The sequence below is a fragment of the Typopeltis vanoorti genome, chromosome 18, assembly GCF_054136105.1.
Source record: "Typopeltis vanoorti isolate ZY-2024b chromosome 18, IOZ_Tvanoo_1.0, whole genome shotgun sequence".
Taxonomy (NCBI): Eukaryota; Metazoa; Arthropoda; class Arachnida; order Uropygi; family Thelyphonidae; genus Typopeltis; species Typopeltis vanoorti.
The window spans coordinates 9,130,422-9,144,523 of record NC_143566.1 but is presented as its reverse complement, the minus strand read 5'-3'; the positions used below and the strand labels follow the sequence as shown (position 1 = coordinate 9,144,523).

The 14,102-nt window shown below is 34.8% G+C and overlaps 1 protein-coding gene across 1 annotated transcript in view; it reads right to left on the bottom strand.

The window, feature by feature from the left end:
- Positions 1-14,102, bottom strand: part of TBC1D16 (TBC1 domain family member 16) — a 419,175-nt gene that overhangs the window by 87,644 nt on the left and 317,429 nt on the right. Inside the window, exon 11 of the mRNA XM_090408622.1 lies at positions 3,937-4,085. Within this exon, the coding sequence (XP_090264748.1) occupies positions 3,937-4,085 (149 nt within the window). The remainder of the gene's footprint in view (positions 1-3,936; positions 4,086-14,102) is intronic.

Genomic DNA, 14,102 nt, shown 5'->3' with positions numbered 1-14,102 from the left:
TTCCAAAGCGATACCATGACTTTTATTTATCTGTTTTAACACATATCTTTATTATATATTTCTTTATGCTCTTTAGAGCATACACTGACTTACTAGCCAGAAAAGTTTTTAAGTTTTCTTCTTTTTTAGAGACTGCTATTTTTGATTCCCTCAGTCTCTTATTTCTTTGGCTAAGTTAGCTAGAATATACTTCAGATTTTTGATTTAGTCTCTAAGGTATATAGATCTTGTTTTCAAACTATAACTTTATGCAATAATATTTAGCTATTTAAGTCTGCAGCTCAGTCTGAAAGGTGTTCAACTTTGACTATTTGGTATGCATGTTTATTTTCAATATGACACATGCTTTAGTGTCAAAGCGTAGTGGTAATCGCTTCAGATTTCAAATTTCTCCACAGAGTTTTATTTCTTTGAAGAAAATTTCATGCATGATGGTTGCAAATCTACCATAAATTAATATTTTGGTGAGATAATAGTTAAATAATCTAGTTCACAGAGAAGTGAGTGCAAAGGAAAATTCAGGCAGTGAAAAAGATGACTTCAATGGAAGAATCATATAAAAAATGAAATTATTAGAAATGAACATGACATTAATATCAAAGAATGTTCTGCAAAGCAATTATTATTATCATTATCAACATCTGACTTTCATGGAGTCAGATACTCATCGAGGGAGGTACACGTTATTGCACACAATGCTCATCCAACAGTGTTTTAAACCGATTCAATGTGTCTGAATTCACAACACATTTAGGCAATGCATTCCACTCATCAACCACTCTCCATGCAAAGAACCTGCTCCTCTGCTCACCCTCCTTATACAGTTTTCAGCAATGTCCTCTTGTTCTATTCCCTCTCCCATTCTATGAAAAATTTCTTCCATGTCAACTTGATAACAACCTCTGACTAGCTTATATGTCTCAATTATATTCCCCTCCCTCTTCCTCCTATTCAGGAGGCTCTGTAATTTACATTCTCTCAATCGGTCCTCATACTTCACATTCTAAAGACCTTTGTGAATCTTCTCTGGACCCTTTCTAACATATCCTCCTTACCATGAAACCCAGCAGCCAAATCTGTCCACAATATTACATATGAGGCCTGATCAAGGTCTTATACAATGGAATCATAACCTCTTTATATATGCATGTCAGAGTCCTCTGCATCATTGCCGTTATCTGATGTGACGTCTTCACAACTTGTGCAATGTAGCCACTGAATTCCAGGCCAATGTCTATCAACACTCTCGGATCTTTCATCTCTTCTACCTCTTTTAAAGTTTCCCCACCAAGTGTATACTTTGTATCCCGTCACTAATTACCAAATCTCAAAACCTTACACTTTGCAACATTGAACTGCCCATTAATGCAATCTATTCAAGTCCTCCTGTAAGACCATAACATCTGCTTGATTATGCATTGCTCTCCACAATTTTGCATAATCTGCAAACAGCTGCATATCACTAGTTAAACCCAACCCAATATCATTAGCATACAAAGTGAACAACAGTAGTCCCAAAATTGATCCCTGCAGTACACCACAAGTGACGTTCCTCTTTTGGGATACTGCACCTTCATTTACAACTTTTTGATACCTATCCAACAGCTAGTCACTGATCCAACTCAGAAGTCTGTTATCCGATCCCATCTGTTTCAATTTATTTCAGCTTGTCGTTGGCAGAGTGGTTAACGTATCCGATCTCCAGGCAAAACGCTGCAGGTTTGAATCCTGCTGTGGGCATGGATGTTTGTGATTATCTGTGAAAATACTAATGGTAGTAGTCAGAGGTAGATGGCATTGGTGTAAATGATGACAGTAGATGCCATTCATGGTAGTTGGTGGATTGAGTGGTGGAGACAGACCATTGTGGAGTAGGTGTCCTCCCTCGATGAGTCTTTGGACTCCCTGGAGGTTTCAGGTAATAATAATAATAATAATAATAAAAGCTTTTGCAAAATCCAAGTATGGCACCATATATGCATCTAACCTGTCCAAGGTATTTGTCACCTTGTTATAGCAGATAAATAAGTTAGCAAAACATGATCTTCCTTTAACAAACACATGCTGATAAGCAGAGAGAATATTGCTGCTATCAATCCATTTCTATATCCTACTTCTCAGCAATCTCTGTACTATACCTTCACTACAACTCCAGATATGCAGAATGGCCTAATTTGAAGCCACAGCCTTATTATCACCTTTATGCAGTAGAACAATTTTACCTTTATTCTGCTCCCTTGGAACCTGTGCTGTTGTAAGACTCTTATTAAACAGGCATGCCAATTCTCTGAAACATTTCCTTAAGATGAGTGGTGATATGTCATCAAATCCTATTGCCTTATTGAAATCAAGGTTATTTATTTCCTCAAATATTTCCTGCTCACTCACAATTAAGCCATCCTCTTGTATGTTCTCCACATTTAAGTTCCTCATGATTCCACCCTGATCAGGATGAAACACCTTTATAAATTGATCACTGAATACCTCCACAATGTCTTCTGCAGCAGTTACCATTCTACCATTTTCATCCATTAACATCATCTTACCATGATTATTCTTCCTTCTACTTTGCCACATATCTAAAATGTTCTCTAGGGTTTTACTTCCCCTGATTTGCAAAAACAAAAGTGCTCATATTGCACTTTTGTTTTCCTTACTAACTGAGTCACTCTCCTGGCTTGTTCTTTATACTCTTCATGAAACTGATTATTACCATTATTCATCTTGCACTGCCTCCAAAGTACTTCCTCTTGTTCCAGATTTCAATGCTCAGCCCCTCATTCATCCATTTTACACCCACCTTATCAGCCTTTTGGCCTTCGGAATACATTCACACATTGATGCTGTTATATATTTCTTTGTCAGTTCCCAAGCAGCATTTATTTCCTTACTACTCAACTCCTCATTCCATGCTATAGCTCCAAGCTGTTTCCATAATTACCAGCCTTATAATTCCACATATGACCTTTCCTCACATAAGTCTGCATATGGCTAGCCACAATCCTGGTGATCACTTCATGACTGCTCTCATCAACTGGAGGAAGGTGTGAAACCCCACTCACAATTATATCCTCTGATGAAATGATCAGATCTAAAACTCTCAATCCTCACATGCACTCCTTTACATGCTGCATGAGATAGTTATCTCTCAAGAATTCAAGAAATTCATTTTCCTTATTCCTAAATGCTATGTCTTCATTCCAATCTATATCGCCATAATTAAAATCAATCATAATAATTATCCTTCTTTGTTCACTAATCCAAGCTGTTTATACATTTCATCATCATCACCCTCCACATTCCTTGACCTATAGCAACATTCAACTAAATATGTCTTCCTATTAACCTCCACATTACACCACACTGCCTCATAACCATTGCCACTATTTCTCTTTCATGTCTACCTCATGTGGACAAAATTCGCTTTCTGTCATCAGCAGTACTCCCCCTTGCTTCTTGTCCTTTCTATCCTTACAAAAATACTATATCCTTCCATTTCTATTCCCATTAGAATATCACCTTCATTTAACCATGTTTCACTTATTCCAATGATTTTGGAGTGAATAAACTCAATCAGTGAAATCATTTCATGTCTTTTATTTCTGATACTTCTGGCATTTGTAAACAAACACAGTAGTTAATTTTTAGGCCAGATTAGCAATATAGGTATTTAAAGCAAAAATAACATGAACAACGATCACATACAGGTTGATTGATGCATTTAAGATGAACTTGAGGAGATAGAAATGTAAGAGATGATGGAATTAGAGACCTGACAAATAATTTGGACTAAGTTGGAAGTAAACTAATGAGAAGTGGTTAGTAATGAAATGTTGCATTTTACAATCATAAATATCTAGTACATCCTTTGACAGTATATAGAAAAAAATGATGACGATAATAATAATCAAAAAGTATGAAATAATAAGAACTCACCGTTTTCGTCTTATTGACTGATATTCAACATATTTATCATTTCTAACTTGTTCACGTTCATCAAAAGTTGATGAAAAGCTATAATAGTGAAGCAAATATGGCCAAATCTCTCTTCTTAATTTTGGATCCAATCCTCCAAAAAATATTACCTAAACAAAAATTTACATCAGTTATTTAAGATAATAATTGATTAGTTTAGAGAACAAATTTTAGATAACACACTCCATATGTAGTTGGACACATGAAAAGAGTGCCAAAGGTTTTATAATTTATAATTACATGAATGTATCAGCACTGCTAATATGTTAATGAAGTACAGTATTCATTCTTTTATCCAACCAACCAATTAACAGATGCTCAGGTGACCTGTCCTTGAAAAGGTTAGCATATCAAATGATTTCTGGCATAGCACTTTCCCACACCATCAGTGTACAAGTGTAATAACTATCGTTTCTTTTTATGAGAAATGCTAAACTCATAAAAAGAATGACTTAAAATATTAAAATTATATGCTTACAGGAAAGAAGCAAACTGTGTGCAGCAGAAATGAAAAGAAATTATGAACATAAACCACAGCAATGGAACTATCAGAATAATAAGAGTACCATATCAACTTATTTCCATGACAAAGAAAACTAAAACAGGTGAAATACTGCTGTACAATAATTATTGAGATGTTTTATTCAGGCAGCATATCAGGAAAAGCAAGGACTTGCTGAGATATCTATTACAAACACAAAGATAAATTTCTTGAGTGGTGGCCAATATTGATGTGGGAAATTACAAGACAAATATTGAACAATCAAGACTCACCTGTGTGCTTATGATCACACAAAAAAAAGTTCTATTAAGGAAGCAAAAGAACTTTTTGAATCACTAGAGAGAATCATTGATATATCATCAACAAAAGAAGTATTGAAAAAAAAAGTGCACCTAGCAGAGAACTTTCAAAAATACTACATTAACAAAACTGGTGTTACCAAGATGAAGAAGACAAAAGCAAGTGAAAGATTTTTAAATAATCATTATAACATGTTATATTAAGGCAACAATGGCCCAAGAAAGGAAGAATTAGCTGTGGAATTTAACACTAACACAAAGATATTACTGAATAGAAAACTATTTGAAGTATAGTGATGTGGATAAATTTTGAAATGAGAAATTGAGAAATAAGACCTATTTATACCCATGGTTCCCACAGAGAAGAATTTTTTCAGTCATTAGAGATGACTGTTCACAGAAAAAAAAAAAAAAAGGAAAGACATCTAAGCAGTAGATTAGAAAATTTTCCCAGATGTATAGAAATGTTTTCTGAAAATTTAGATAAAAGGGCAAAGCTAATAAGAAACTGCAAGATTTATGTTCAAGACACCATGAGACCCAAATCATCCCACAATCTATCATACCTCTCCTCGAACCAATTAACATTAACAGAGAAAATGCTAACAACTGACTCTGCAAATTCATCCACAACTCTCCAAATGAAAAATCTAGTCCTCAATCTCTACTTGCCACACTTACTCAATATCCCTTTTGCCAATAAACCAACCTCTGCACTCCACACACATACCCCTCAATCGCTAATAGGAAATGTTCCACAGACCACTCACCACTTATCACTTACTCCTGAATCGTCTCCATCACTTTCACATCACCAAGAAACTCATGAGACCAGACCTGAGCACAGTAATCCAGATGTGGATGTATCATGGTCTTATAAAGAGGAATAACTTCACTATATCTACTACTAGTGTTCTTTAATAGTCTTAGCACCTCAGCAATATGACCTCTAAACTTCACCTCTCTGTCTACCACCATCCCTAAATACTTCATCTATTTCCTGATATAGTTTCATCAATGTGGTACACAACTTGTCATCTATTTATCCAAAATGCATAACTTTACATTTCTCCATATTAAATTGACACCCATTATCTTTTGTTCATATCGACAGCCTCTTTAAATCACCTGCGAGCTGACCTTGGGTATACAGTGTGGTACTGCTTCCTGCAGATCCCCCTTAACTATCTCCCAAGCATTGTGAACAACCTTCCCTTATAGATCTTTATGCCATGGTATGCTTCGATCTGCCGCCTAAGTACATCATAATCACCTGCCTTATAGTTGTACATATACTCTTTCTTAAGCAGTACAGGAGTTTATCCATGGTAGATGGTGATAGATGCTTGATCATCTCATAAATGATGCATTTGGTCAAAGAGCAACTGAGTGTCAATTAAGCAAAGTAGCTTTCATTTCTTGCTTTGTGAATGGCCTGTTGTAGTCTTCTGTGCTGCTCGAAGAGAAAAGAATTTGTTGTTTTTCCTTCTTTACATTTTTGGGAGAGGAGCTTGGGGGAGGGAATAAGAAGATACTGATGATGTTTTTAGCAAAAATTTCCCAAAGAGTGTCGCCGATTGCCATTGAGTTGGCAATTGTTGACTCATTATGTTCAAGAATGAAAAGTGGGTGGTATATCTGTCCTTAATTTTCCTGATCTCATCCAGACTTCTTTGTTGTTGGTTCTGGGAGGGAGGGGGGAATCTGCAGGAAGCAGTATCACACTTAACTATCTCCCAAGCACTACCTCCTAAGCACATCATCACAATCACCTGTCTAATAGTTGCACATATACTCTTTCTTAAATGAAATTTCCACATGATTTGCTACCTTCCATATCAAGACCACATTCCCCAATCGAAGGGAGTGTAGTCACCACAGTTATGTACAGGTGTTCTGACCCTATTATAAGATCCAACATTCTCATACCTTGAGTCTTCACCATCATATTCTGTTTCAAGTAATTATCTCTCAATAAGTATATATTCCCTTTCCTCCCTGCCATGTGATCATTCATCCTTCCAATCTATGTCTCTGAAGTTGAAGTCCACCATAACAATACTTGCCTTGCACTCACTGTACTAAGAGTTTATATATATATATATATATATATTTTTTTTTTTTTTTTTTAATCAATTTTATATTTTGTCCTGTTGGGCTAAATTTCATACCATATTGCCTCAAAAGAACTGCCATCTGCCTGACTGACTCCTAATCTTTTTGGCTGCAATTCATCTGCTATCATTAGCAGTATCCCCCCCCCCCACATCCTGTCTAGTCTATCCTTCTTGAAAATACGAAATTCCTCATATTTTATCCCTGTAACTAACTACATCACCTGCTATTAGCCAAGTCTCACTAATGCCTATAACTTTTGGTGAGGTTATACTAACCAATGCATAAGAAGCATCAGCTTCTTATGCATCTAGGATTAGTATGTGGAAACTGTTGCATCCCTTTAGGTCCCCAACCATCTTTACACCTGAAATTGACTCCTCCATTCGATACTGTTGGCTGAGAGACTAGATACTGCATTTTTTGTTCATTCACATTCTCATTCGCTTCATGGGTGCCTTCACACACCCTTGTTTGAATGAATTAATTTATTATAAGAAGTAAGCAAATTACTAAGGCAAGACCTATCCTTCACAAAACCATTCTGCCCCTATAAAGTATCATATTCCTGTCCACCCAGTCCTAAATTCTGTCCTAAATTACCAGTTGGCTTATAATTCGCTACTTCTGTCTTGAAGCCTCCTTTATGCAGTGAAAATATTTTACCCTCTTTCCACTCTCTTGGCACCTTCTCTGGCCTGGTTGGTCAAGTGGTTAGCATATCCACTCTCCAAGCCAAGAGGGTGTGGGTTCAAATCTCACCAGAATGGATGTATTGTTCTACTAACCATTTGCTTAACCATATGTACTGCTGTAGTCTGGGTCCTCAACAGTATGACCTTTGATGTCTTTGCACCATAAAAATCAAAAATAACTAACTAACTTGGCAACTTCCCAGCATTGAGGCTCAAATTAAACAACTTAGTCAGAGAAAGTGCTAAATCCCTTGCAAATTCTCATAATACAGGGGCTGATATTTTATCTAACACCATGCAATATCATAAGCACCTCCAATTCATCTTCCTCTATTCTCCCATTAATTAGTGTCACATCTGGTACCTCAAATATCTCCACCTGGATGGTACACATTTGCAAAATTATCACTCAGTAACTCAACTATTTCATTTGCTTATGTTACCTCTCTATAACACCAGTAATCCTTCTATGGTTATTCATCATTTTGCTTGCAACATAGCAAAAGAACTCTGGGATTTCTTTTGGCCTCACCAGCCAGCTTCCTCTCATAATTACTTCTTACCATACTTTCTTACCATACAAGTCATCTTTCTTGATTACACTTTATATTACTCATGGGCTTGCCAATCAGCTTTCTTTATATTCCCTCCACAATTCTTTTTTTTTTGCAAATCCTGCTATCCATCCATTCTCCCTACTTGATTTATTCTGCTGAATCTAAGTATTCAGTCTGATGACACTTTCTTCAAACACCACTTGACCACCTACCATGCACTGTCAGTCTTTTCCCTCCTAATTCTTATGCCATGGCTCTGCTCTAAGCTGATTGCTCTGTTTGTGATAACCACCTGCTTGATAATTCCAAATATATCCATTCTATGTGTCTGACAATCTCTCAGGTCAGGCCTACTTATTCGAAGTTGAGAAAGTGTAGCTACATCAGATAGTGCTAGTTCTCTGATGAGATGACCAGATCTAGCACTGTTAAACCTCATATCCACTCCATTGCACGTTATCTACGGTAATTATCTCTTATAAATTCATTGCCTTAAAATCCATGTGACTATTCCTCTTTCTGATCTATATCCCTCATAATAATTACTCAATCTATATTCATTGTTACTTACTATTATAATAATGAAATTAACTCACGTAAATTATTATTTAGTATTTCTCTCGGGGGACCCTGTAACCCCTAGAGAGCGCGTCCCCTGGGTGGTGGATAGGGGAACCCACCATGTGTGCATGTGTGTGCGCACGTGCGTGTGTGTGTATATGGTGGAATGGTCCGAATATACTGAATAAGGACTTGTGGACCAACAGGGCCATAAGGAGCAATCATCTTCATTGTAAGGGAAGCGGCACTCCCATGGACCCCTAGCTAGATCTATCCTCTCCTTCTACTACTTTGAGGAAGATCCACTTACTTTAATCTTTCCTATAAGGCCTTATCAGCCAACTCTTCTTATTATATGACCCCTATGCTATTAGAGTACTCGAGGGCCATGGGGCCTTTTCATTTCTGGCTTTACAACTATGCCCTCTCTATAAACCTTACTATAATTCTTCTATGATCTTCTCTTCCCCCCCTTCAATATACCCTATTCCTCCTATGGGTTTAAATTCGGAAGAAGGCTAGTTCAGAAGCCTTAAGGTAGCAGCCCTATCACTGAACTATTCCATTGTCAGGCTAGTCCCCTGACATGGAGAACATAATTCTACTAGTAAGCTGACAGAAAAAGATAATCGGATTGAATCTATAGGAAACGACCCTGGAATGGAAAAGGTAAAACAAAAATGGAAATGACAAAATATAATACACATAGCAAACTGGAATGTAAGAGGAATAGCATATAAAGAAATAGAATTAGACCAATTATTAAATGAAAGAAATTTTAAAATAGCAGTAATCACTGAAACAAAAAAGAAATTAAAAGGAACCATGAGAACTGAAAATTTTAATGTGATATACAGTAGAGTTGACAGAGACCAAAGAGCACAAGCAGGAGTTATGATTTGGATTCATAACTCCCTTTCAAAACAGTTAAAACATTATAAATTATGGAATGAAAGAATAATAGAAGCTAGAATAAAAATAGATAGAGGCTATTTAACAATAATTGGTTTATATGCCCCAGAAGAGGGAAGAGAACAAGATAATATTGATTTTTATAATCAGCTACAAAACATATATAATAAAATAAATAAAAATGATTACGTAATTTTAGCAGGAGACTTAAATGCAAGAATTGGAAACACGAAAATTAATAATAATATAGGAATACATGGAGAACATACTCTGAACAGGAATGGTAAAAAATTGATTGACTTTGTAGTTTATAATAACCTAAAAATAATGAATTCCTTCTATAAACATAAAGACATACATAAATATACTTGGGCAGCAAGAGGATGGAAATCAATATTAGATTACTTTATATTAAATGAAAAGACATAAAAATTTTCCCTAGATGTTAGAGTTCACAGAGGATATGAAATAAGCAGTGATCACTTGTTAAAATAAAATTAAGATTACCACCTAAATGGCTATAAGTAACAAGAACAGAAAGAAAGATTGAAACATTTGTTTATAAAACTAGACTATTGAATGACACAAATGTACAATGGCTATATGAACAAAGAATTAACCAATATCTAGATAAAATAAAACAAAATGAAGAAATAGAATGGCTTAATATAAAAACGATACTAAATGCAGCAGCAAATGAAAGCTCAGGAAAGACCAAAAAATTCAATAAAAGGAAAAACTGAAGATCTGGGATGATACAATCAAAGAAATAATCAAAAAGAAAAAAGAAGCCTACCACAAATGGTTAAGCAGTAAAAGATTAGAAGATGAAATAGAATATAAAAGAATAAGAGCCATAGCTAAAAGAGAAGTCAGAAAAAGACATAGAGAATCATGGAACAAATTTGTTTCTAATTTAGAACATGATTTATATAAAATAAGACCCAATGTATATAAAATTTTGAAACACTTAAATGCAGATACCAAAGAAAACATAAAATTAAACACTGAATTGAAATTAGAAGAATTTCTAAATTACTACACAGAATTGTGGAAAGACAAATATTTTAAAAAAGACAACTGGCAAACAATTAATGAAAATGAAAAGGAAATAACTAAAGAAGAATTAGAAATCAGCCTGAAAGAAACAAGAAACGGAAAATCACCTGGAGAAGATAAACTAGGTTCAGAACTATATAAATACGCAGGAACAAGATTCAAAGAAAGACTCTTATTATTTTTAAATAAAATTTATTCAACTGGTATCCCCCCAATAGAATGGAAAAAAGCAATTGTGATTCCTATATTTAAAAAAGGTAATAGAGATGACCCTAAAAACTATAGAGGTATCAGTATACTAAATTCCTGTTACAAAATATATAGCAGAATCTTAAATAGCAAACTAATGAAATATTCCGAAATTTCATTAGTTTGCTATTTAAGTACATACTGCATTTATTGACTTTGAAAAAGCATTTGACAAAGTTAAAAGAAACATATTATTTAACATATTAAAAGAAAGAAAAATACCAAATAATATCCTAAAAGCTATCACAAGTATATATGAAAATCAAATACAAATAAGATTAAATCACGAGCTATCATATATGAGAGAGATAAACCAAGGGGTCTGACAGGGATGTCACTTCTCAGCAACTCTTTTTAATATCTGCTTAAATGAAATAATAATAAAATGGAATAAAAATTTACATCAAGGAATTAAACTTTCTCCTACAGTAAACTTAAACACTCTCCTCTTTGCCGACGACCAAATAATAATTACAAATTCTGAAGATAAACTACAGAAAGCTATTTTAGACCTAAATGAGATATCCAAAGATTATGGTATGATAATATCAACAGAAAAATCAAAAACTATGGCCTTTAAAGGACAAGATCCAGCAAGAACTAAAATAGTAATAGATAACAAAACTTTAGAACAGGTGAATTCATTTAACTACTTAGGATGTACGATCACATATGAAAATGAAAAATATATAAACATAAAAATTGCAAAATATTTAAAAATAACAGGTGTAATTAACTCTATATTTAAACCAAACCTAGTTCAAAAACAAACCAGAGTAAAAGTATACAATACATTAGCCCTACCAGTCTTAATGTATGGAAGCGAAATCTGGACAATAAAACAAAAAGACAAACAAAGATTAACAACAGCAGAAGTTAAGAAATTATGAAAGAATTAAACCAAAAACCAGTAATAGAAAAAATTAAAAAATATAAACATAAATGGATGGAACACGTTCAAAGAATGAAAACAGAAAGATTACCAAAACAAGCCTTAAAGTACAAGCCATTAGGAAAAAGAAAACCAGGACGTCCTCTTAAACGATCCAACAATGACTTCTAAGGCGAGAACAGGCCATGCTAGGCCTAAATCCCTGATATGCATGATGATGATGATTAAATTATTATTTATTCATAGAATTTTTGCCTGAGTTTCACAGGCATCATCAGTACAGGTAGAAAGGCTAATTAAAGAATAACTGTTATATTCACAAAGTGCCAACTAAGTAGCTAAGATTAAATGTCCTAAATTTATTTAAAAAAAAATATATATATATAATATATGTATATATATATATGTATATACAATTACAAGTTAGGAAAGATTTGCTGATTTATAGAGTACTATCTCCCACAAGGAGAAAAGACGTAGACCATTTGATCTGATTAGGTTAGGGGGATGAAGTAACGTTTCACGTTTCTTTGTAAAACCGTTCCATTAGGAACCGACTTTTGTCTTGTTTCACTGAACTCTATGTCTGGTATTGATGGCATGCTCTGCAAGTCCAGACTGTTCAGGTTCAAGGTACTGGATATACGACTTGTGTTCTTCTAACCGGATCAGAGCAGATCTTCCTGTTTGTCCGAAATATGATAACCCACATGAGCAGACTTGCAGAGCATGCCATCAACACAGACATAGAGTTCAGTGGAACAAGACAAAAGTCATTCAGAAAAGTCTGTTCCTAATAGAACGGCTTTACAAAGAAACATGTGAAACGTTATTCATTTTAAAAATTTTATGGAATTTACAACCGTGTTAAAAAAAACTTTTTTATTATCCCGACGTTTCGATCTTCACATCAGGATCATCATCTGGAGCGTACATAAGTATATAGAACAAGCTGAGTTACATCATTAACTGTAAGCTTTTTTTTTTTTTTTTTTCATTCACCAGAGGTCACGCCAGTAGAATAACATGTGATCAAATCATTGTTTCTCTAGCTTACAGTTAATGATGTAACTCAGCTTGTTCTATATACTTATGTACGCTCCAGATGATGATCTTGATGTGAAGATCGAAACGTCAGGATAATAAAAAAGTTTTTTTAACACGGTTGTAAATTCCATAAAATTTTTAAAATGAATGCTGATCACCGTGTAACCCTAAAAGAAAGGATTACGATAATTCATGGAGATTCGACCCACAAGCGATGTAATCAATACGGTAAGCTGAAGATCCAAGTTTCAAATTTGATCAATCGACTGCCTTTTTAAAACGGTGTAGGGACAGCGATATCACTCCTAACTGCATCAGGCTAAAGAGGAAATTCACTTCAACAAAGGCACAAAGAATATACCACCGCATGGAGAAAGCGCTACTGAGAGAGCAGATCCAAGCAACCAGAAAGAACCTAGCCGCTACACAAAACCAGCCACTAAAAGAAAAAACGGAGCTGTCTAGCTACTTAAACGCAGATATCTGGATAATCCTAGAAAGGATTACGGACAACACAGCAAACCACATCCAACAAACGAAGAAAGAAAACCTAATTTCCAAATTTCAAAGACTAAAAGAACGACAAAACCAGCTGCCATATTCAAATGCCACAGTGAATAAGAACAACCAACCAGAAGCAAGAAACAACAGAAGCCACCAATCACCCACAGGTATCAATAACATAATTAACCTATCTAACCACGCTCTAAACAAAAACGAAATCTCTATACTTAACAAAGGTTTAAATTTTGCTATAGCACCAAAAACGATAGACAAACTTGAAGTTATTTGTAATATGGAAAGAGGCCTAAGATTCATACCTAATAACATAGCAGACAAAATACGTATAGAAACTGCGAACATTTTAAACCATAACAAAACAATAACAAGCAACATAACTAAACATGAATTAACAGTGATAAAATCACTTAAAACAAATCCGAACATAGTAATAACCAGAGCCGATAAAGGAAATGCCACTGTCATTTTAAACCGTACCACTTATATAGAAAAAATGAATCTGCTGGTCTCTGACAACAACACAAATAAACTAGTTAACTACAACCCAACTAACAGAACAAAAAACAAAACGGAGAAACTACTTAAATCAATTACCACATGGCCCGAAGATACAATCTAAAAACTGTTCCCTCATCACGCGCACTCCCCTAGAATTTACAGGCTATCAAAAATTCATAAAGAAAACACCCCGCTAAGACCTATCATTGAAGGAATTGA